The sequence below is a fragment of the Candoia aspera genome, chromosome 13 (genome assembly GCF_035149785.1).
Source record: "Candoia aspera isolate rCanAsp1 chromosome 13, rCanAsp1.hap2, whole genome shotgun sequence".
NCBI lineage: Eukaryota > Metazoa > Chordata > Lepidosauria > Squamata > Boidae > Candoia > Candoia aspera.
In genome coordinates this window covers 4,391,971-4,414,965 of record NC_086165.1, presented here as the reverse complement: position 1 = coordinate 4,414,965, position 22,995 = coordinate 4,391,971, and the positions used below count along the sequence as shown (strand labels likewise).

The 22,995-nt window shown below is 44.7% G+C and overlaps 1 protein-coding gene across 2 annotated transcripts in view; it reads right to left on the bottom strand.

The window, feature by feature from the left end:
• Window positions 1–2,459: 2,459 nt before the first annotated feature.
• The window catches only part of LINGO1 (leucine rich repeat and Ig domain containing 1), a 128,452-nt gene continuing 107,916 nt past the window's right edge, over window positions 2,460–22,995 (bottom strand). For both annotated transcript variants that reach the window (XM_063314260.1, XM_063314261.1), the window contains exon 2: window positions 2,460–4,749. In XM_063314260.1, coding sequence (XP_063170330.1) covers window positions 2,893–4,749 — 1,857 coding nt within the window. In that variant the 3' untranslated portion in view covers window positions 2,460–2,892. The remainder of the gene's footprint in view (window positions 4,750–22,995) is intronic.

Here is a 22,995-nt window from a genome sequence, read left to right as displayed (position 1 = left end):
GAGAAGCCCTTACGATGCGCCGGGGAAGCTTTTAGACTCCACCGCTGCCTAAATGCACTTTCTGGGCAAATTGTTGCTCTTGTAATGCAAAAGAAACTCACAAGGGAGAAACAGGCATGGAAGGTCAAACTAAGTCAGACAGACTTCCTGCAAAGGGGTGGGGTAGCAATCCTGGTTTAGCTTCTGGTGCGAGTTCACACGATCTTCGCCTTCATGTGAGCTCTTTCACCTAACGTCAAGAGCGTCCTTGGCTATGTTTGATGCTCTACAAGAGCCGGAACCAGAACTAGAGATAGTGACAGAGCCAGAGCAAGAACTAGAACTACTGTAGAACCAGAACTGCAGCCGGAGCCAGACCTAGAGCTAGAACTAGAAACAGAGCTAGAACTGGAACTAGAACCGGAACTAGAACCAGCTAGAACTGGAACTGGAACTAGAACCAGCTAGAACTGGAACTAGAACCAGCTGGAACTGGAACTGGAACCAGAGCTAGAACTAGAGCTAGAACCAGAGCTAGAACTGGAACTGGAACTGGAACCAGCTGGAACTGGAACTGGAACCAGAGCTAGAACCAGAGCTAGAACTGGAACTGGAACTAGAACCAGCTGGAACTAGAACCGGAACCAGAGCTAGAACCAGAGCTAGAACTGGAACTGGAGCTAGAACCAGAGCTAGAACCAGAGCTAGAACCAGAATTAGAACCAGAGCTAGAACTGAAACTGGAACTAGAACCAGCTGGAACTGGAACTGGAACTAGAACCGGAACCAGAGCTAGAACTAGAGCTAGAACCAGAGCTAGAACCAGAGCTAGAACTGGAACTGGAACCAGCTGGAACTGGAACTGGAACTGGAACCGGAACCAGAACCAGAGCCACAGCAAGAGCTTTGTGGCTTCCCAGATTCTTTCTAAAGATGAGCGTTGGTTTTACTTCTGGCCAAGTGGCTGCTTTTGTCAATGGGGGAACACGGTGAGAGGACCGGTCTTGTTTTGTTCCTGTGCCGTCTATCTGGAACAAGCTGGGTCCTTCGCAGCTAGCAGACGGATGGGTGTCTTGAGACTCCAGGCCTGGGATGGGAAATTCAGGCCACAGCAAGCAAGGTCAATGGGAAGCCACACAAAGGGTCCTTGGTTATTACACTTCTTTTAAAAAACACCTTTCTTTAAGGGAGAAAGGCACCATTCCCCACTAATCTTCAGCTGGCAGGCAGGATTAACTGGTATTGGCACAAAAGATGGCTGGACGTGTAATTCTGCACGATGCTAGTAGGAATTCTATGAGTTCATACCTGGACAGGCACCCCGACATGTTGGAAAAGCTAACTGCGGGGTAGACTTGTATAGGAGAACAAGTACTACTCTTTGCTCTAGGATACACAGTATGGAGAGGTGTAAGTCCTCCAAACATGGCCTCAACCACCAGTCTCCCTCCCTGCTGGTTACGTTGGGTGGGAGCTGTTCAGAGTGGGAGATCTGGAGGGCCAAATGCTCTCTCACCAGATGGACAGATGGAGAGTAGGGAATCTTGCTGGCATCGTCCTTGGCACGCTGCTATCACTGGAAAACTCTCCAGGACCACCCGGTGTCCGGAGAGTCTCCAGGGTCCATAGTAAATGCCTTGGAAAGCTCTATTTCCAAGGACTCCCTTAGAAGGCCCAAAGGCAGCTCAGTCCTAGCAGATCAGATCATTCATTCATTTAGCTCACCGTTGTCTAGTCACAGTGTGGCTCACCAAGGTCTCAAGCAACGGAGATTTTCCCCATCCCCTGCCACCCAGTCCTGGAGGATCAAAGCTGGGACTTTGAGCATGCCAAGCAGATGTTCTACCACTGCAGTACTATTCTCCCCGATGGAATTTAATCTGGCCCAATGGAATAGGAATAGGTTGAAGATGATCTGCATCAGGATCAAGGGTTCCTTGACAAGGGAGGAGAAACACCATTCTGAATAACAAGGACAAGGAACCTGTGGTTCTTCATTGCTGACCTATCACCACTGACCATACAAGACAGATGTTCTATTCCTATAGCACCTTTCCAAGAAATTTGCTCTAGCCTACTGAAATCTGAGTAGGCCCATATATGCTGAGCTGCAGCCCACACCTCTTGCCATATTGGATGAAGTTGCTGGGATTCTACTGCAACAACAGCTGGAATGCAACTGGTTCCAGGTATAAAATATGGCCATAAGCTCATCCTTTCTTCTTGGTTTGCTCATACTGTGCCTTAGCAAACCACTGAAAGAATTCAATTCAAGAATCCAAAATCAAAACCCAGTGGTTCGAGAGAGACAGAAGACTAACCAATTACATCCCCTTGAGTATAGCTTCCTTTGTCACCAATGGGCAACCCTCTTTCGACCTGAACTATACCGGAAAGCACTCTCTGATATACTGTAGGTTTTAAAGAAAGGACCAAAAAGCAAGTGCACAGATCAAAAAGTCAAGATTTTGCATTCCAACTAGCTATAGGAAATAGGTTTCTTTTATTATTTCAAGTTTTCATAAAAATCCGTAATTATTGAAATCAAAAGTTACAGAGGAAGTATGTAACTTTTTATTGTTTGCGGTTTTGATTTTTTTTTTTTTCAGTTTGCTGCTGTCTTTAAGATCGACACAAGAGTCCGTCAGAGTTATGTCCTACAAACATGGGAAATTCTGGAGACGTCAGCAGAACATTTTCACAAAGAAGGACGAGGAGGGAGTGATGCGGGATTGGGGGGACCGAAGGGGGGCTGGGGGAGCTGAGTGGAGAGAAGAGAGGTTGGCATATGTGTTGCACTGTTTGTCACTGTCACTGTCGTCATCATCATCATCATCATCATCATTTTTTAAAAAACAACAACACTGCCCCTCCTTATTAGTTTTGTCTGTGTTTGTTTTCTGTTCTCCATCCTCAGATCATTTTCATGTTGAACTTGCGTGGTGCATCGGCAGTGGAACTGATGCCTGCATCTGATTTGCGTGGGACATACTCAATTTCGATATTGTGCTTGGTGTTACCTTTGCCCCTACTCCAGAGAAAGAGGAGCACCAGGCAGAAGAGCACCACTCCCAGGAAGGAGATGAACCCCATGGTGGTGGCAATGATGAGGGTCTTGATGTCAAAGGGGAAAGGCACGGTGGCACGCGTGCTGTTGGCATCACTCTCATTAGGCTGGTTGGAGATGAAAGCAAAGGTCTTATTCGGTTGATGGGGCCAGTCTGGGGAATAACTGCGGACGTGCAGGTGTGCCAGCATGGTGTCATTGCCTCCGGCATTGCTGGCAATGCATAGGTAGGTGCCATTGTCCTGAATCTGGGCATAGCGCACCTCCAGAGTGCCATCAGGGAAGACGGTGAGCCGCCCATTGGTTTTGGTAGAGATGAGGTGCTTCCTTGGCGAGAGCCACATGATGGCAGGAGGTGGGTCTCCATCTGCGTGGCAGATGAACTGCACTGTGTGGCCCTCATCCACAAAGATCTGCTGGGGTTTGCGGTCCCGTATCCGGGACCGACGGCAAATGAAGTAGTTTGGCAGGAGTGCCTCGGAGAAATCCTTGAACTGTTTCCCCTGGACGAATTCAGGAGTTGCACATGTGGGTTGCCGCTTATTAAAGTTTAGTCTCCAGCGACGTCGGAAGATCCAGAGAAGTCGGCAGTCACAGGCCAAAGGATTATTATCTATTATAAGGGTTTCCAGATTCCCCACGGAGTGGAAGGCTGACTCTTCCAGCGTGTTCAGCAGGTTCCCTGAAACGTTCAAGATTCGCAAGTAGTTCAGGCCCCGAAAGGCATATGGTTCCACCACGGTGAGCTGACCACCAACCAGCTGTATCTCCTGAAGCCTGAGGAGGTCATGAAGCATGGACCCTTCGATGGTGACAATGGGGTTGTAGGACAGGTTCAGAAACCTGAGATAAACCAGGTGCCTCAGGGAGATGTAAGGTATTGATGTCAGGTTGCAGTGGGTGATGGACAAGGATGTCAGGTTAAGTCCATACAGGCAATTGGACGTCATGGTGTCTAGATAGGGCCAATGTGAAATCTCAAGGACCTTAAGCCGATACAGCCTCTTAAATGAGTAATCCCTGATGGCATTAATATTCAGGTGGCGCAACTGTAGTACAATTAAGCCATGCAAGTGAGAAAGGGCTTCCGTAGGGATGGAGGTCAAGTTGCATTTCTCCAGAGTCAGCTGTTCTAAGCTGTTGAGGCCACTAAAAGCCCGGTGGGAAATATAGACAAGGTCATTGTCCCCAACTTCCAAAGACTTGAGGTTGTACAAGTCCTGGAACATATAATCCAGAAGAATCACAATTTTGTTCTCACTAATGTCCAACTTGGTTAGATTGCTGAGTCCAGTAAACACCCCAAGGGGGATAAGTTTGAGCCGGTTGCTCCTGAGACCCAGAGTCCTGAGGTTGAAGAGGTTATTGAAAGCCCCTGGCTCGATGCCACTGATAATATTCTCGTTTAACTCCAACTCCTCTAAGTGAGGAAAATTGACAAATTCATCCTGGTTCAGAGTCTTGATACGGTTTTTCCCCAAATCCAAGAGCTTTGTCTCAGTGGGAATGCCCTCAGGAACGGTCATGTATCGCTTCCGGTGGCAAGTCACAGAGCGTTCCTGTGCAGAACAGTCACAGCGGGGTGGGCAGCCCGTTGCAGAGCCTGAAAGGATGGATCCCAACATCAAGATGAGAATTGGCTGCCAACAGGCCAGGACTGGGCAATACATGCTCCACTTACCCGCCACCATCCTATCTTTTACCTGCAGATGAAACAGGGAGAAGAAAGAAAAGAAGAGTTAGAAACCAAAGATGTCCTATTTTCACAGACTGCTCATAAAATACTGTACATCAGCACAGTCAAGGCCATGGATGTACCCATCCAGCTTTAGTACATAATATAACCTTAGTCTTTGCACCCACTGTGGGTCTCAAGTCTTTCTCTGCACTGCTCTTTGGAAAGCGATGAGCAAAGTCAACCAATCAAAGAAAAACAGTCCAGGCCTTACAAAAACTGGGAATTCTACGTCTCACTCCTGAACCACCTTTTAGGCTGAAGAATAAGTGAGAAAGGGGCAGAGTCTACCCAATAATTAAGGCTTTGCTCCATGTACATGAGAAGGACAGAAGAGCTTGAAGTCAAGGGGAGTCTACAAAATTCTGGGAAGCAGACTGATGGAGCAAGGGGGGCATGCACTCCATCACTGCTGGTCCTTCCATGACACAAACCCCTCGGCCTTTGACTTGGCCCCAAAACAATGTCTGTTTGAGATTCTCCACTTAGGTATCAAGGGAACTAACCATGAATACAGAGACAAGACACCTACAAATGACAATGGTCCCTAAGCAAGCTAGTAGACTGCTTGCTGGAGGCTGTTCCCCCTTTTCTACCTTAACTTCAAGGTCTCTTCCAACCCTTGATTCTGTGATCCCTGGAATCCACTTTAAATGCCTTAGAAAACCAATTTCAATAATGGGATAAAAGCAGGTAGTAAGTGCTGAAGATTCTAGGCTGCCCCACCTCAGCACAGGCAAGAGGAACGTTCACATTTTTTACCATTTCGCCATGTTAAGGAAAAAAAGGTCCCAGTTTTTCTTCCAAACAAATGCATTGTTATTAATTTTCTGTTGGTGAACAATTTCTTTTTTCTCCATGTAGGGAATTTCTTGGGTGTGGGACACGCCTTAATGAGCCTGGTCCAACCCTGCTTGGGACTTCTATGATTTTATGCTATGGAAATGATTCTCAGAGGTAGGGTGGTCCTCTGGAAATTTGGAGGAATTTTGCTGTCCTGGGTTTCTTTGGGGCAGAGTTGCAAACTCAGGGGAAGGAGCCATGAAGTGGGGAACAGTGGGGAAAGTGGCAGTGTGACCGTGTGAAAAACTTGCAGTCTATCCGAAAGCCAGGGAGCCTCCAGAAGTGGCAATGAAGGTGCCTCCTAAATAGTGCAGTAACATAGCCCACGTGTTGACCCACGACAGAGTACTCGGGATTAGTAGAACACAACGCATTTAAGAATGCAAGATTCTCAGCCGTAGTCTTGTGAATGCAATGCAGAAAATTTCTAGCACTGTAGGAAGCTGTTACGCTCCATTTGTCAAGATGCTAATTTCTCTAAATCTCTTTTGTAAGTAAAGAAAAGATCAGCATCCTCTTTTAAGCATTTAAAATGGTTCCTTGGAGGTAAAGGCCAAAGCTATAAACCCCATAAGCAGGTGGGGCAAATGACTAAACATGCGTCGCGACATCATATCACAAACTCCCCCTCTTCTTGATCTCCTACACACATTTATAAGGAGTGAAGCTTCCATTATGACCTCACTGATGCACGTTTAACCATCCTGAAGAAATCTCAGCTTGCTGAAGATGTCCCTCAAGACCCCTTTGTTAGAAATGCAGAAGCCCTGTCACACTGATGAGGAAGCTCACATTAAGATCTCAAACACGAGTGCTGTTCTTCAAGCAGCATCAGCAGCAATACCGACTCCAAATGCATCGTCTCCTGACTGCAACCCTTGGCCCTTCTCTGCCCATCTGGAACCTTGGGACAAATAAACCTAGGCAAAAGCTACGGAGTTCCTGAAGAAATAACCTATGAGCCAGAAGTATATGACTTGGGCAAATTCAGGACTGTGAAAGGAACTATTCACAAGAGCTTCTTTGCACTTACAAGCAGCATACAGTGACTGAAATCCAACCGATGGACTGCTAAATTCTAGTGGGTTTTCCCCACCATCTCCCCAGTTTAAATGAAGGGTTACCTACCCTCCAAATTTGGACATTAGCAAACGTGTAAGGCTCTAGGGAGACGGCTCTCAAACTGTAGTTCTCGCCATGCAAATTTCAGCCTCTGGCTCCTTAAACTAGAGCTCTGTGCTTTGAGGGAAACCCCTAAATGTAGCTGAGGCTCTTGAACACTCCATTGCCTGACCCTCAAGGACCATTCCTCATTGGCCAAGCCCTGAGACTTCTTCCTCCATCTGAGGTGTTGATCTCGCGTGAGGTTATGGCTTAATAATGCCACTTGGTGCTTCAATGGAATGCTTCAGTTCAATGAAGCATCAACTGAAACAACTCTTTGTTACTGAATAGTCTCCTCTGAAGGACTGGACCAGAGCGGTTGCCCCATTGGATCCAGATGGTAAAGAGGCTTCTGCATGTGTGTTGTGCATATCCAGAAGTCACTTTCCATCTGGATAATCAAACTGGCTTACTTTGAGTGGAGATCTTTTATTTTATTTGAAAGATTTATATGGCTGCCCAGCTTATCATATGATTCTGGGCAGCTACCAACAACTTAAATAAGTAACAATAACACCAATAAAATAATTGTAACAACAGCCAATACAATGACATGGCTCTGATTTCTGACATAAGACCCCCCCTCCAAATCTTGAGTGGGGGATGTCAGCCTTACCAGGTAGACCAGACAGAAAACACGACCAGGTATACTAATTCTATTTTATTGTAAGACTACGTTAAGAGAATCTTGCAAGTCTGAAAGTAGGAATCCCCCACTGGCTGAGAAATTTACAGACTGAGAAATTAGGGAGGGTCCCTTCTGACCCTCTTGCCCCTCTCACTATGCAGGTGTGGGCTATGCCCCCTCTTACCTGACCATTCCCTAGGCAGCGTCTCTTGGCCCACTGTCCCAAGGTCTTTCCCACATATCATTACAGGGCGGAAACAATGTTTTGAAGTGAAGACCCTTTATATGGTTCTCCTCATGGTTCCTCCCCTCAGATGGGGCTCTCAGCTTATGACCTCTGTTGGAGGATCAAATGATCCAGATTTTGCTCAGATCTGAAGCCACAGTGATCTAAATCAAGGGCTCTGAAGGTGGGCTCCAAAAGGTATATATGCTTGGGAGCTTCAGAATCCCCCCAGACTATGTGGCCCAACTGTACTTCTGAAGGTGACAGACGGGGAAAAATGACATGGGGAAGGATCTTATTTAAATTAAAATGAAAACAAATGTAGTATTTGTCCTGACCCCACCCACATCTATATCCTAGTCCTGGGTATGCCCTGCACACGGTTCAAAGGCTGCTTATGCTCCCTCCCTCAACAGAGGGAGATAAGCCTCTGAGATACCCTGCTCAGGGACTCTATTATGCCTGGTATATAAAGTTGTTTGGCAGAAGTTATGGCTCTGTCAAGGTGGCCTTCCTTCCCAATCATAAAACAGCTCCATCGCCTTGTCAATGGGATGCTAAAACTTGATGCCACGTTGCTTCTGGGGCCTCCATTTTTTTATGTCGTTCAAGCTGTTACAAAGAATTGAGCTGTGTTAATATTCCTTATTGCACCAATTCTGCTCCTCAGCCCCACGGGCAGCGTTCATCTCCGTTGTTATGTACATGCTCAGCATTTGCTTTGGCTAATGCTGTTTATGGCCGGTGACGAATAGAAGTAGCGCACTACTCTTCAGCGTTTGGATGGATGGAGATTGCCCAGCGCTATTTATGGTTCTTGAATATGCACACTGCTTTCATCACGCCTGTTTATATTTTTCATTTGACAGAGATCTATGGGTCCTGCTCACATTTCTGCAGCAGACGTTGTCCTGACCATCCCAAGTAGCAACAAGGCACTGATGCTCATGGAGAAAACGCTGGGCTGGAAATCCTGCGTGGTGAAATGTCAACACACTTCACGATCCTATTCCTGCTAAAGAACATGAGCAGTGACCTGCTGGATTGGACTCCTGGATTGGATCAAGTCCAGCAGTCTGTTCCCAAACAGCCAAACAGCCCCACAAGGAAGTCTCCCAGTCTCCCAGCAGATGGCCTTCAGAGGCAGTCACACTGGCATTACGGCTAATAGCTATGGATCCCCATGTTTTTCCAGGCCAAATGTAGTACAGGTAGTCCTCGCTTAATGACCACAATTGGGACTGGAATTTCGCAAAGCGGTCGTTAAGCGAACCTGACCCAATTTTACAACTATTTTTGCGACAGTTGTTAAGTGAATCATTATGGCCATTAAGTGAACCATGTGGTCGTTAAGCAAATCATGTGGCTCCCCATTGATTTTGCTTGCTGAAAGCTGGCTGGGAAGGTCGAAAATGGCGATCATGTACTGCAGGACACAGATAGTCGTGAATGCGAACTGGTTGCCAAGCACCCACATCGTGATCACGTGACCACGGGGATGCTGTGATGGCCATAAGTGCAAGGACCAACTGTAAGTTGGATTTTCAGCACCGTTGTAAGTCTGAACCGTCACTAAATAAATGGTCGTTAAGTGAGGACTACCTGTATTTGCCTCTTGTAAAACAACTGGAGAGATAGCTACTGATGCTCTTAAACTCCCTTGGCCATGATGCAAATCTGCAGAGATACATGTATCCTAACGTCTTAGACTTCCTTATATTTGAAGAACCATCGCTCTTATTAAACCAACGAAAGGCACATGGTCTTCTCCACGGAGCAGTAATGGAGGTATCAACTACCCAGGCAAATGTCTGTAAGGGCATTGATAACTTCCCTTTGGGCAGAATAGCTGACATCTTACTTGGTTTTTAATTCTCTCAAATAACAACTGGAACACCACCGCCTCTTATCTACCCTACATAGCTGAAGAATCTGAGAAGGAGAAACGATTTCCCTAACATCGTTTTGCTCTTCTTATACTCATCTGGGGCTGTCATCTTGCAGATAAGGGGATGTTGTCTTGCCAGTAGAAGGAAGAAAAGGAAAAGGAAGCGAAAGAACAAGTGTTTTTTAGGGAAGAGGTAAAGGAGAGGGAAGAAACAAAGCCTCAGACATGTTAATAAACTTCTCCATGGTTGTGAATAAAAACAGGATGGTAGATAGTGGTCTAGCATATTTTACAGCCTGGCTGCAAGCGGCAAGGGACAACAATTGTGATTTTTTGCTTTTGGGAGGGTGTGTCTATGCACGATTCCAGACCATGCACTTACAGCATTTATGGGGTCCTCTTGCTAAGAATGATTTTTGTTATTTTCCTTTGGAATCCAATATCCTGTCCCTCCCTGGTTGAGAGAGATACTGAAGAAAGAAGGAAGAGAGGAGGGCATGAAAACGTAACTCCCCAAGCAAAATAGAGTCATTGGGGTTATCAAGAGAGTCTAAGGCAGTGTTTCTCAACCTTGGCAGCTTGAAGATGGGTGGACTTCAACTCCCAGAATTCCCCAGCCAGCCATGCTGGCTGGGGAATTCTGGGAATTGAAGTCCACACATCTTCAAGCTGCCAAGGTTGAGAAACACTGGTCTAAGGGGTCTAATTAAGATGAGGCTGAAGCCTCATTATATTGAAGGAGAACCTGCTTTAGGTAGATGTTTTTGGAAATGAGACATCTCGGTGAAGAGCTAGGCTTCCAACACAGAAAGAGGAAGAGTGTCCTCTATTTGTGATCCCTTGATACAACAAGACCCACGCTTTTAGATGATTCACCCAAAGGGATGCTGAGTTCCCAGAGTGGACTTCACTTCATTTGAACATCAGAGGAACATCGTACTGACTTGTCTGGTTTATGCAAAGTAAAGAAGAAAAAGCAAAACTGCTCATAATGCAGGAGACTTTCTCCCCACACCCAGGTCTCCAACGCAACACGGGAAGTGAGCAAGGTCTAACTCTTGGGTTGCATCAGAAGGCATCAGCTAGGAACTTTCTACCAGCTTAACCCCATCTAATGTCCTTTTGACTTCTCCCCACCAGATCCGTTGTTCAATCAGGCAGCCACAGGAGGAGTGGTGAGCTAGCCAAGCTCCTTATCCTGCTGAGCTCTCTTTTCCTGGATGTTCTGGAGAAGCATCTGGATGCATTCCGTCTGGATTCCAGCACCGAGCTCTGAGTAGGCCAGAAGGGTCTAAATGGCAACTGTATGGTCCTCTTTAGGAAAAAGAACAGTAGAAAAATCCATATGTGCAAGCTGACCCGGTCCCAGCACACACCTATGGATTCCAATAGAGGAGAATCTCTGTAGCTCAGGGTTGAACCATGGAGTCCTTGGTACTCTCTGAGCTTGGCTGTTTGCTTGCAGACGTTTCATTACCCAACTAGGTGACATCATCAGTGCACTGATCATCATCATCATCATCATGGCACTGACCATGTTACCTAGTTGGGTAATGAAACGTCTGCAAGCAAACAGCCAAGCTCAGAGAGTATCAAGGACTCCACCTATGGATTACATGGTATGTCCTCTGGTCACTTCCTACTTTGATTTGATAACCCCGATGACTTTTGTCTCCCCTTCTGATAGTGGCCAACAATTTCCCGTCTTCTCTTCAATATGCAAAAGCTGTTCCCTTCCTCTCCTCCCTTCTTAATCTTCATTCCACAAAGCTGAACAGATTCATTTCTTTCTGCACTGTCATCATGTCTTCTGGATGCTTTATTGTTGGCACTGCTCTCCCCTGATAAGTTCAGTGTCATTAATATATTTGAATATATTTATCCTCAGAAAGCCCTTGGAAGGGAAAGAAGGGCCACTGTCCCATTTTCTTTTATTGTCCCGGGCTTCATTTATCTAGCAATGCGCAGAAGCAACATCTCAATACATTTGGATAATGAGATGTTGATGATAAAGAGGAGCACTGCTTACAAAAGGTGGTGTTTGCAAGAAGGAAACATAGTGGAGGTTGCACAAACTGCACCGGAGGAGACCAAGGCAGGCATGGGCTATACCAAGTGCTCTTTGGTGTCCAACCTCTCCCATCCTTGCTTGTAGCAAACTAACAGGTCAAGGAGAACATTAGTCTTTAGATGCTATGAATGGGACACCTCCCTTTCTTACTCATTTGCACTCTCAGACCAGAGGGCTATCTGTAGTTACTTTGTCTGGGCCTTATATCAGAAGCTTCAAGACCTTTCCTCTGAGGAGGGTTTGCATAACTTTGCAGTATGGTGGTAGTTGTGAATAGAGTCACTGTAGCATTAATCAGTGACCTTCTCCTGAATCAAGTTGGCGTCTCAGTTAAATGACTAGTCAAATATTGATTTCTAACAGTTGGACCACAATTCAATACTGTAATATCTTCCATGACACCAAGAATCCTTTTGTGCATTCCAGATGTTTGGATGTCAGCTTTGACCAACCTGTGCCATCTTGACCCATTGGTTAGGAACTTCCATATCTCACTGGGCTGTTTTGGAACTTCAGGAATGCAGTGTCCTGGTTGTAAGGAACAGCAAGAATTCCTCTGCTCAATCCTGGTTCTACCCATGAACGGTGAGGAAACGGCTTAAAAGAGCAATCTCAAATCATTCTAGCATTAAAAACAGGATGAAGAACCTGAGCTGAGGCAAATATTATTATTATTATTAGGTTTTGGCACAAACTGGAGAATCCAAAATAAAGACCAGGGTTTGACAAATAACGTCCATAGCGTTGTTCCTTAGGTTTGTCCACAAAAGAGTTGGGGGATGAATGGAGATGAATAAACTGGGATCAGCAGAGTTGGAAGGACATCTACAGGATTGTTTGATTTCTCATGCATCTTTCAATCAATTCACTGGAAAGACCAGAAATACCGGCTTTGGAGGACTACAAACAATGGCTGACATCCTGAAGAGCTGGTACTGATCGGGAGAGGCCCACCAGTAGAAAGCATGAAGGAGACTTAGAGAAGGAACATTTTGTCCAGAAGATTTTCTACACCCCGACTTTCCATTGTGCATAAAAAAAAAAAAAACTTGAGAGGAACATTTTATCACCTATAGTAATGGCTGTCAGTTCAAGACTTTGTGAAATATAAATCAGTGCAATTCTGTAAAAACCCTAAATGGAGATCCTAGGTTTTATATTAGCTCATGTCTAGGCCTAGTGTATATGTATTTTTGAAACAAAATGGGAAGAAATGGAGACGGGGGGAAAAAACCCTCAATTTAATGAAAAAAGTGAAAATGGACCAGGCTCGAGTCCAAAGAAATGACAAAAGCCAACCACAAAGGATGGACTTGAGAAAGTCAACTTTGGTGGGATTGCAAATGTGGAGGGAAAGTACTCTACTACTTCTATTTCCACAGAGGTCCCAAATTTTCTTTTTAGTCAGGTTTAAAGCTGGGATGGGCAAGGGCCACTGTTTGGCACCTGAAACATGTGAGGTGAATTTGGAAATTCTGCCCGCTAATTCCTTCCCAAGGGAAGGCCTAATCTCTCACATCCATCCTCTTTCTACTTATCTTTGGAATGGAATGGAGACGTATATGAGACCCACTTCATGGTCTTGATTTGTCCCCTTTGATCATTTCAGAAGGCACCTCGGCTGCTTTGAAAAATCCACCTCTTAATTACCTTTCAAGGTCAGACTTCTGGGACCAAGGGTGCAGCCTGGGTAAGCAGAGGCGAGTTCTCCGTGAAGGAGAAACTGGAACTATGCTGACAGAGCACAGCTGGGGCAGGAGTTTCCTATTTTAAAAAAGTAGAGAGAGAAAAATAGTTTCCAAACAAGGTTTTGGAGTCAGCTAATAAGAGGTCAACATTAATTACCTTTCTGAGGCTCATCACTGAACTAGCTGCATCTCTTAAGGATTTCACTCCTGACTTCAGCAGACCTCCACAGAGTTTGTGGTAGAACCACCAAAGGATAAATGAGAAACGATTCGGAAAGCTTGGAAGAAGGGCTGGGATACTTAAAGGGATGGAACTTAACTTACTGTCTGGGACTTAACTTCCTGTCTCTCTATAGTAAAGGTAAAGGTTTCCCTTGACGTAAAGTCCAGTCGAGTCCGACTCTAGGGGGCGGTGCTCATCTCCGTTTCTAAGCCTTGGAGCCGGCGTTGTCATAGACACTTCCGGGTCATGTGGCCAGCATGACGACTCGGAACGCCGTTACCTTCCCGCCGAAACGGCACCTATTGATCTACTCACATTTGCATGTTTTCGAACTGCTAGGTGAGCAGGAGCTGGGACGAGCAACGGGAGCTCACCCCGCCGCGCGGTTTCGAACCACCAACCTTCTGATCGACAGCTCAGCGGTTTAACCCGCAGCGCCACCGCGTCCCCTGTCTCTCTATGGATGGGCAGATAAGGATGGAAGATACGGGAAGAACAAACTTAATCTGGTCTCTTTGGGTTTTCTGTCTGCTCACTATTAAGTCTGTCCTCTACAGGTAGTCCTCAACTTACGACCATTCGTTTAGTGACCATTCAAAGTCACAACAGCAAAAAAAAAGTGATTTATGACCGGTCCTCGCACTTACAACCATTGCAGCTCCCTGTGGTCAAAATTCAGACTCTTGGCAACCACCATGTATTTATGAGGGTTGCAGCGTCCCAAGGTCACATGACCACCATTTATGACCTTCCCAGCTGGCTTCCAGCAAGCAAAGTCAATGGAGGAAGCTGGATTCATTTAACGACCACATGATTTATTTATTCTATTACCGCCCATCTCCCCCCAAAGATTTACTTAATGGCTGCAGTGATTTGCTTAACGATTGTAGCAAAGAAGGTCGTAAAATTGGGTGACTCACTTAATGACCTCCTCGCTTAGCGATGGAAGTTCCAATCCCAGTTGTGGTCGTAAGTCGAGGACTACCTGTACATTGATTTTCTGAGAACAGATCTTTATACAAAACCAGAACCTTCTTTCAAAAAGGAAATAACCTAGGGGGAGATTGGGAACAATCCTATCATGCAAGTATTAAATTAAATACTAGTAAATGGTTCTTATTATACTTAAGGTTCTGGTCTGTGAGTCTTTCTAGAGAAATAGGTTTTAGTGCGTATTGTCATGAATCAGCCAAGCTTCCTAGAAGAGTGCATCTTAATCCCCGAGGTACCACGGCCACGGCTCATGGCAAAGCCTAAAATTAATCTCCGCAACTCCATTTTGGAATTCCAATAAGGGTCCCCAGGCCTGAGCTTTCAGGCACAAATGCTTGTGGTTATCCCAGCTAAATTAAATTTGATTGAACCCAGCTACATTTTGGAGATAAAGACTCCAGGTTTACAAATAAATATTTAATAACCTTTCCTGCTGCTAAGAGACTGCTTCGACAGACCTCGGGCTCAGCGCTAAGAATTCCTGTAGTTATCTGCAAAGCAGCAAAACAAAAAGAGGAAAGGCTTTTATTTCCAAAAACATTTAAGCCTCTTCCCTCCACACACCATTTATCTGCAGGCTGTGAGGATACCACCAGCTTAACTTGCTTACTGAATTAAGCCATTCTCAGCAGACCCATATTGAAAGGATATTGCTGGGAATCCCTGTTCGCCGATTTTCAGTATGGGATGTCTACTAAATGGACCAGGGGACTGGTGAGACATTTGGAAGTCCATGAGCTTGTCAAGGATGTTCCCTCAAAATGTCTATCTGTAGATTGGCAGTGGTATGGGCAAAAGGCTGCTTCCTGCCACCCTCTCTAGTTCTTTAGGATTCCTTCCTTCCTTCCCTCCCTCCCGCGAGCTGAACATTCTCCACAAGGAAAGCACCAAATAGTGCCTTCCCACCCTCTCTTTAGCAGGCCCAAAGGTATTTGTGGAAATAAATGTTAGACTTTGGTATTTTGCTTAGTACTATCTTGGCTTTACACATCTATTTGTTTTAATCAAAGGAAGCTGAAGAAACCACACAATGAGTCAGGCGGCAGGTGCCACAGATCCCAAAGCTAATGTGCTCTGGGGTTATTTGATCCTGCTGTGAGTTCAGTGGGCCTTTCCTTTAGTCTGGCAACTAAAGATTCTGCTGCCTTTCTAACTCTGGAGAAAAGTCTAAAGCAATCAATGGCACCAGGCTGATCTTACAAGATCCCAGGAGGATCAGACCAGAATGATTCTAGTAATGCCAAATTTGAGGCCTCCACAAATTATGGGAGGACATTTTTCATCTTTGGATCCATTTGCAAAGCGGTGAAGCTGCCATTCAAAGAGACAATGTGGCTGATTCAATACCACCACAATCCCATTTCTCTCCAAACATCTAACTATGGGTTTCCCTACTTATTTTGAAGCTAGTTCTGCACCAGTTTGGCATTAAAAGAAAACCATCCTTCCTCACGGTGATCTGCCTACTTGAACACGCCACATTTACTCATCCAATCACCAGAAACCAGTTCTAACACCCCCACCCCCAAATGATAGCTAATTCTTGTACAAACTTAGGTGGTTTATAAATCCCAAGACCAAACAAATGGTTAGAAGCTAAATTTACAATGGTAAAGTCTACTGTCCCTGAACATCTACAGTGAAATGGAGCCAATCCATCTCTTGTTGGGAACATCCATGGCTTAATTACTGACCGTTAGAAACTTTCTCCTGATATTCCCCCATGTTCTCCTGATATTCCAATTCCTCTCACAGCTCCAGGAGATGCTCTTTGGGATTTCTACAGGACAGCCTTTGGGGTCACCCTTCCGGTCCCCCCAGCAAGAGACCCACAACCAATTTTCTAATCAACGCTAGCCCCACAGCTTATATTCATTCAGTCTTCCCCTTGGTTTCCACTAGCAGGGAATGGGTTGAAGAGGAAGAAAACAAGAGTCGTCTTGAGGATCAATTGTGAAGAGATCCCTCTATGTGTCTTGAGGAAGTTCTGGAGGAAAGGCAGGATGTAAATGTTAGGACTGGTGTTGTTAGAGCTGTCAGGCCTTTGAATATATAAAAGGGTCTGATATCAGCAGAATTGCTCTGAACGAATGTTTCGGGTGGGACTTTTATTTATTTTCTTACTTAGGAGGTTTATTTCCCTCCCAATCTGAAGGCCTCTAGGCAATGCATAGTTACATACAGTCTGAGTTGCTGGGATCCCCAGGCCAAAATTTGGGGATAACAAGCTTCCCTCCTAAAAATATACTGTAGATCATATTCTTTGCCTTTCCCATCTCCCCTGTCTGCGATATGTTCTCCAATGCTAACTATCTGTTTGTATGGGATATGTATGTACCTGTGCTTTTTAGATCCTTCAACCATACACCCAATATTTAACCCCTTGTCCTTTTCTTTCTGCCTAAACTTTACTTCCTGTGAACTCTGCTGAACTGAATATTTTATGGACCAGTTCCATCCAACACCACAAGCTGTTTAGTGAGTTGCGTACCTCTGTGTGTGTGTGTGTGTGTGTGGTTTCTTAATTACTTCAGTAGTCCGTCTGCTGGAAACATAAACATATTTTACCAGAAGTGAAGAAATCTGAAAGCAAAATGATATAGGCTAGTTGCTTAAGAAACAACCGAAACCTAGGTAGGCTTTCTAGATGCTTTGAATTACGACTCCATTATCACGGATCCTTGGCCACGTTAGTGCATTTGGGAAGGGAAGTCTAAAATATCTTGGAGGCCCTGGCTGCCTGCTGCTGAACTAGGTAGTATTTGAAATATGTGAATGCCTTTCACTTTTAAAAAGATGTAAAAGGTAAGTAAGGGCTCAACATTGTGATACGGGGTACGAGAATGGGGGTTAATCAATCCACATTGCTCTCCATAATTGGAAGGAAGTTTCAAAAAATCACTTCATTGGTGTTTCAAGGCAGCTTATTTGGTGGGGCTGGGAAAGGGTGGTTAAACCATTCTTGCAGTTCATGCCAGGTGATCCCCATTCCTACGCCTGTTATTTAGCTAAAAAAAATGACCCAGAAACATGAAATGAACATTCAGATTCCATTCCGTTCCAGGCTAGTTCTGAAACCCAGTTTATGGTGGAACGCAATGCATCGGTTTCACTTCAAGCTGTTTTCTTCCTGCCATGTTTTGGATCTTGAACATTATTTCTGGAAATGGCTTTCCTCCCACACTCTTCTGTAGCTCAGATGGCTATCATCCTTCTTCCACCAGTGGCATTTTCCCATGCTCCTCAGGTATGCACCTCTATGTTTTGTGCAATGTTTAGAAGCAATTGAGAAGACAGTTAGGAAAGGCTGTGGTGAAGAGGAAGCTCCAAAATGTGAAGTAGGGAGCAGGACAAGAGGAATAAATCAATTTTATGCTGAGGAAAGAGCACAATGTTCTCAGATAATGTCCTCTCCGCCTCTTGATGTTCTCCGTATCTGTGAGACCAAAGCATACTTTTCACCGCAGCACAGAATGGCTCTTATTGGTTCAGTATTTTCTGTCATGAGCAAATGAGTTGGAGAATGAGATTAAAAATAAAATTCTTCCAGGCTGCAAAAGGTAGAGGACTGAGAAAGCTGTAGAATCATTTTCCAAGAGAAATGCTGGCAGTTTCATCACTTGAGGCAAGTGGTTTAAAACTAGGTTAGATAAAACAGAGGAGAGTGATCTAAAAAGGGAAATGGGGGGTGGGGAGAAATCTTGCCTTCACAAAGATGGGCTTGAAGCCTAAGCTAGCATGTGGGCTGGGGAAGATGGGGTCTGTGGTCCAGCACACTGGGAGGCACCCAATTGTGGATAGTTGCTTTATATATGACTTGAAGGCCCATATTCATGGTATGTGCATGCCGTCATGTCAAATGTGTTTCCAGATCCTTTATACAAAGGAGAATTTGCAACTGAGTAGGTGTGGACTTCTTTTTTACACAGAAGGTGCAAGTTTAAACTCCAGTTAGAGATTTCAGAGATTTGATACCATGCAAACAAAAGATTTGACCGATAATAATAAGCTGGGGTAGAGTGGCTTAACATAGTTTGAAATTATGGCAAAGATTTCTTTTATCTGATCATAAAAATACTACATTTCTGGTTTCGGATGATCTGCAACACTGTGATGATAAAAAGCAGAAGTATCTGCTGGTGTGCGTGTGTCAAAAAAAGCCAAAATGACGACTACCACCACGAGACTGAAGCCACGCTGTTTTATGTGTGTGGCACACGGGATACACATAAATAGGGCAATGCTTTGATAATATAGTAGTGATCCTTAACTTTGTCCTTAACTTCTTCTCCTTCCCTCCCAATCCTGTGGACATTCCTGATAAAATGGCCAAATATTTACGGCAAATGTTCTCCGTGTTTTTCCAGCAGAAACTGTTTGCGGATTTAAAATGGCCGCTGCCAGCATAAGGGCTGCCAAGAAACTTGGAAAAATTCTGTCAACCTTCATGATCATGGTATCTCCCCTGCCAGGTAAGTATTTATGGTATCTTGCATCTTTATCTTACAATTTTATCTCTATTTTACCCTACTGTATTTTATCGTATAGTATATTTCATCTAATTTTACTGTATTCTTCTGTCAACCTTCCTTCCTCCTAGCTTTTACACTTTCAGCCTAGCGTCTGGGGCCCAAAAGAGACGGCAACTTTCCAGCCTCCTGAGGGCCACCTAAGCCTTCTGAAAGCCCTACCTAACCCCAGAAAAAGCACCCCAAATATCTGTGCCTTTGAGCACTGTAAATATTCTCGAAGTACACCCTCCAAAGTTCCTGGAGGATTTCTGCAATGGATGGACTCTCATAACAAGCACCTGCAGGGAGTAAGTCCTGGCTTGTATTTTCATGCAATGGAAGCTTTCTGAAGTCAGGTTGCTCCAAAGATCCACCTAACAGTTAACACTGAGGCGTTTCCTCCTGAAGTTGTCCAGGAGGTGTTGTAGAAGTTAAACTGCCTTCTTTGATCATACAATCCAGGGGGCTGAAAGTCTTGGTCTACTGTTCCTTTTTGTGCTTGCAGGCAACATATGCTAGATAACCATCTAAGGCAATCGCTGGTCTAAGGAAATACGTTCCACTTTAGCTTGGATGTTGTGCTTCGCCCATTAATGCCCCAAAGGGAGGATTAACATCCTAAGCTAGTGTATTTGGCTGATAAAGCAGATCTAAGTTTTTTTCAAGTGTGCACATTCAAAAGCCATCAAGAATGCCTAACACTGTGCCATTTCATCTAGGAACCAAGGAGTCACTGTTCGAACACGCGCCAGCAAAAAGGCAACCGGGAAATCTCCTTAAGGGACACGGATTCAAGTATGGCCTTGCAGAAGGTGCAGTAGCAAAAACCTTCAATCATTTTGCAGTGATAGTTTTTCTTTTATGTGCAACAATCAGACATAATGTACATGAAATAAAGTCTAAAGTGTGCAATAAATGCCCCGTGCATTATTATTTCAGGCATTGGGGCCATACTGTGACAAAAACTTGGTAAATTATCCCAAAGCTTCCCCAAGACTGCTGTTTAGCAGTTCATTTAGTCCTCCGATAGCCTGGCATGGCGGGCTTTTACACCCCACAAGATATCTCTGAATCTATTTCCCGTTCTCAAAAGAGAGATGAAGTTCAGCTTTTGGCAGGCCGATCTTCCACTCCAGAATTAGGTGGAAAAGTGGATGAAGTAGGAAAAAAGCATTTAAATATACAACCCCCACCCCCGCCAGCTTTAAATCATTCTATGCCCAAATTGATCTGCTGGTTCCCTGAAAATTTTCTTTCCTTGCCAAACTATAAAAAGATTTGTTTTTTCCTACCTCATTCCCAGGTGCTTTAAGAAGTATTTGTAAAGGATTTCTCATGGTGCTGAGTTAGATTTTATTTCATTGTGTCAAGCTTGTGCTGTGTTTCTCTGAGAGATCTTTCCATCATCCTGCCACCTCCCTGGCTTCCCGCCCCCCATTTCCTAATTTAAAAGGGGGGAGATTTGTGCCAATGTCTTATTCGGTATTAAATGAAAGTATGAGAAATCAGGAAAATTTAAATTATGGGAGAGAGGATTGTATTGTGAAAGAGAGGATATGCACACCTCCTTCATAACTAAGATAAGGGCAAGAACCATGCACTGCTGTTATGGAAGTTTCACCAAAATCTCTTTCCTGCTGAAAAACAAACACACACACACACACACAAACAAACACAACTTGTCTTCCCCCAAATTGAGTTAGAATGGAACACACACACACACAAGTTGGGGGCATTGAACATGTTTTGAAACCGATGGTACAGGACTGAAGTGCATCATATATATTTTTATTAATTACGTTTTAGAAGAAAAATAAAAGAGAACAGAAGTAAAGGGAAAACAATTGACGCAGAGATATAGTATCAGTATGTGGACAAAGATGCTACTGATGTTGTACGGTTAGTGCTCGGTGTATCCTTGACCGAAAATTAACCATAAAAAACCAGAATACTTTAGGTCATTTTTATAATACAAAAAAGGATTTGGATGGACTCAGTTATAGCAGCGATGGGTGCACCATTGGGAGACCTGAAAGACCAGGTTGGGGGACAGATCATCATGAAGAAAATTTTTCTGGTTGCTAAAAGTCGACAATGACTTGATGGCACGTAATCTATCAGTTAATCAATGGGAAGAAAGAGAACAAGAGGACCACCAGCAGCAAGGTGGATGGACTCAGTTACAGCAGTGATGGGTGCATCATTTGGAAGACCTGAAGGACCAGGCTGGGGACAGACCATCATGGAGAAGATCTATCTATGTGGTCGCTAAGAGTCAACAAGGACTTAATGGGATGTAATCAGTCAAACTTCCCGGTTGTACTCTGAGTGATATACAATATTTATAAACAGTTAAAATTGCCATGCATTTCTGATTTCCGTTTGGGGCCAAATTCTTTTTTCTCCCCCTTAAAGGCCTCCTCTAGATGCTTAAATTGGCTGAAGGGCCTGTTGAGGCAGGCTCTGCAAGATGGAGAGATAGCAAAATGGTGACCTTGCCTGGACTTCCCACCCACAGATCCCATAAAGCTTGTCAATGCTAAGAAACAAAAGAAAGAAGACATGAACAAAAAGGCCCCCCGCCCCCCCAAAAACCCCCAAAACCAAAATGTCTCCATTAAAATGTCATGGTGGGCAGCTAATCTCACCAACAAGCAAGCAAGCAAGCGATAGTGTCAAAGTTACCAGCAATATGAGTAAGAGGCCCTTTATGAGACCTAAAAATGGCTTCCCATTAGTTATGTTTAATTTAGAGTGGGAAGGAATCTACTAGAGACATTTGCATTCTTGTGGCATATCTCCCCAATAACCACCTAATTAATGTGATGCCACTTAAATTATGCAAAGGGCTGAGGTTGTATCAGTCTTGCTGGAGCTCCGAAGTGGTACGGTAAAAATAATTAGGCAGGTATGGAACTGAATTTCTAGCAATGACGGTGCTGCTCCTTCCATTGTTCCTGAATGGGTTTGGATGGAGGTGATTTTCAGACAGCCAGGATGTGTTTTGGACCAGTGTTTCTCAACCTGGGCAGCTTTCAGATGTGTGGACTTCAACTCCCAGAATTCCCCAGCCAGCCTGCACCTGTCATAATGACTTCCCTTCCCTGCTTCCAATTTCCTGCCAGTTATGAATAGCAGTTTGGCTGTCTGTGATCTCTCACACGTCACGGCTGTCATAGATCCCATGATGGTCAAGAAACTTGTGCCCTTCGTTAACTCAAGGACAAGCGTCTCCTTCATTTCTCCTGGTCTGGTCCCAAATTACTGCATTCTGTCCACTGCCTGATCTGAAATGCAAGATCTTTAAAGCCACGGTTATCGCCCGGTGCAGAATGGTGATAAGGGGGCTGTTTTAGTAACTCAGGGGCACAGAAAGGTGTTGCTGACCCACAGAGCTGTAATGCGTGTGTTGACAGGCCGCATCGATAGGGCCTGATTAACTTGACATCCAAAGTCTAGCCAGATTACTGGCAGTGTAAAGAAGCCTTAAAGTCATACTGATAACATTTGTTGCATGCATCACTGGGCAGAGAGTGGAGGAATGCCACAGCTCAGATACCAAGGTGAAAGATGCTTTATGGGATGCCAGGAAGGTAATGGAAGAGCACAGACCCAGAGGGGAGGCAGCTGGTAATGGATGGGATTGATAAAGAGTGGAGTGGACCCCACAAAAGGTATCTTCCAAGCATTCATTCACTTGCAGCTGGTCATTTTTCATTCGTGGGAGACCCAACCATCCTCCTTCCAAGAGGCAAAAAAAAAAAAAAGGCATAAGATCACATAGACTATGCACCGTCTTTGAAAACTATCTGAGTGAACAAACTGCCTTGCTAATTTCCAAGCTTAATCAAGGTTTCCCATCTGGGCTGGGTGTTCCACCCTTTTCTGCTGAGCTAGAAAAAGGGAGCAGGAATGCCTTGCCAAGCGCACATTGCTATAATCTCACGGAACCAATAACGGGGTGCACAAAGCATGCTAA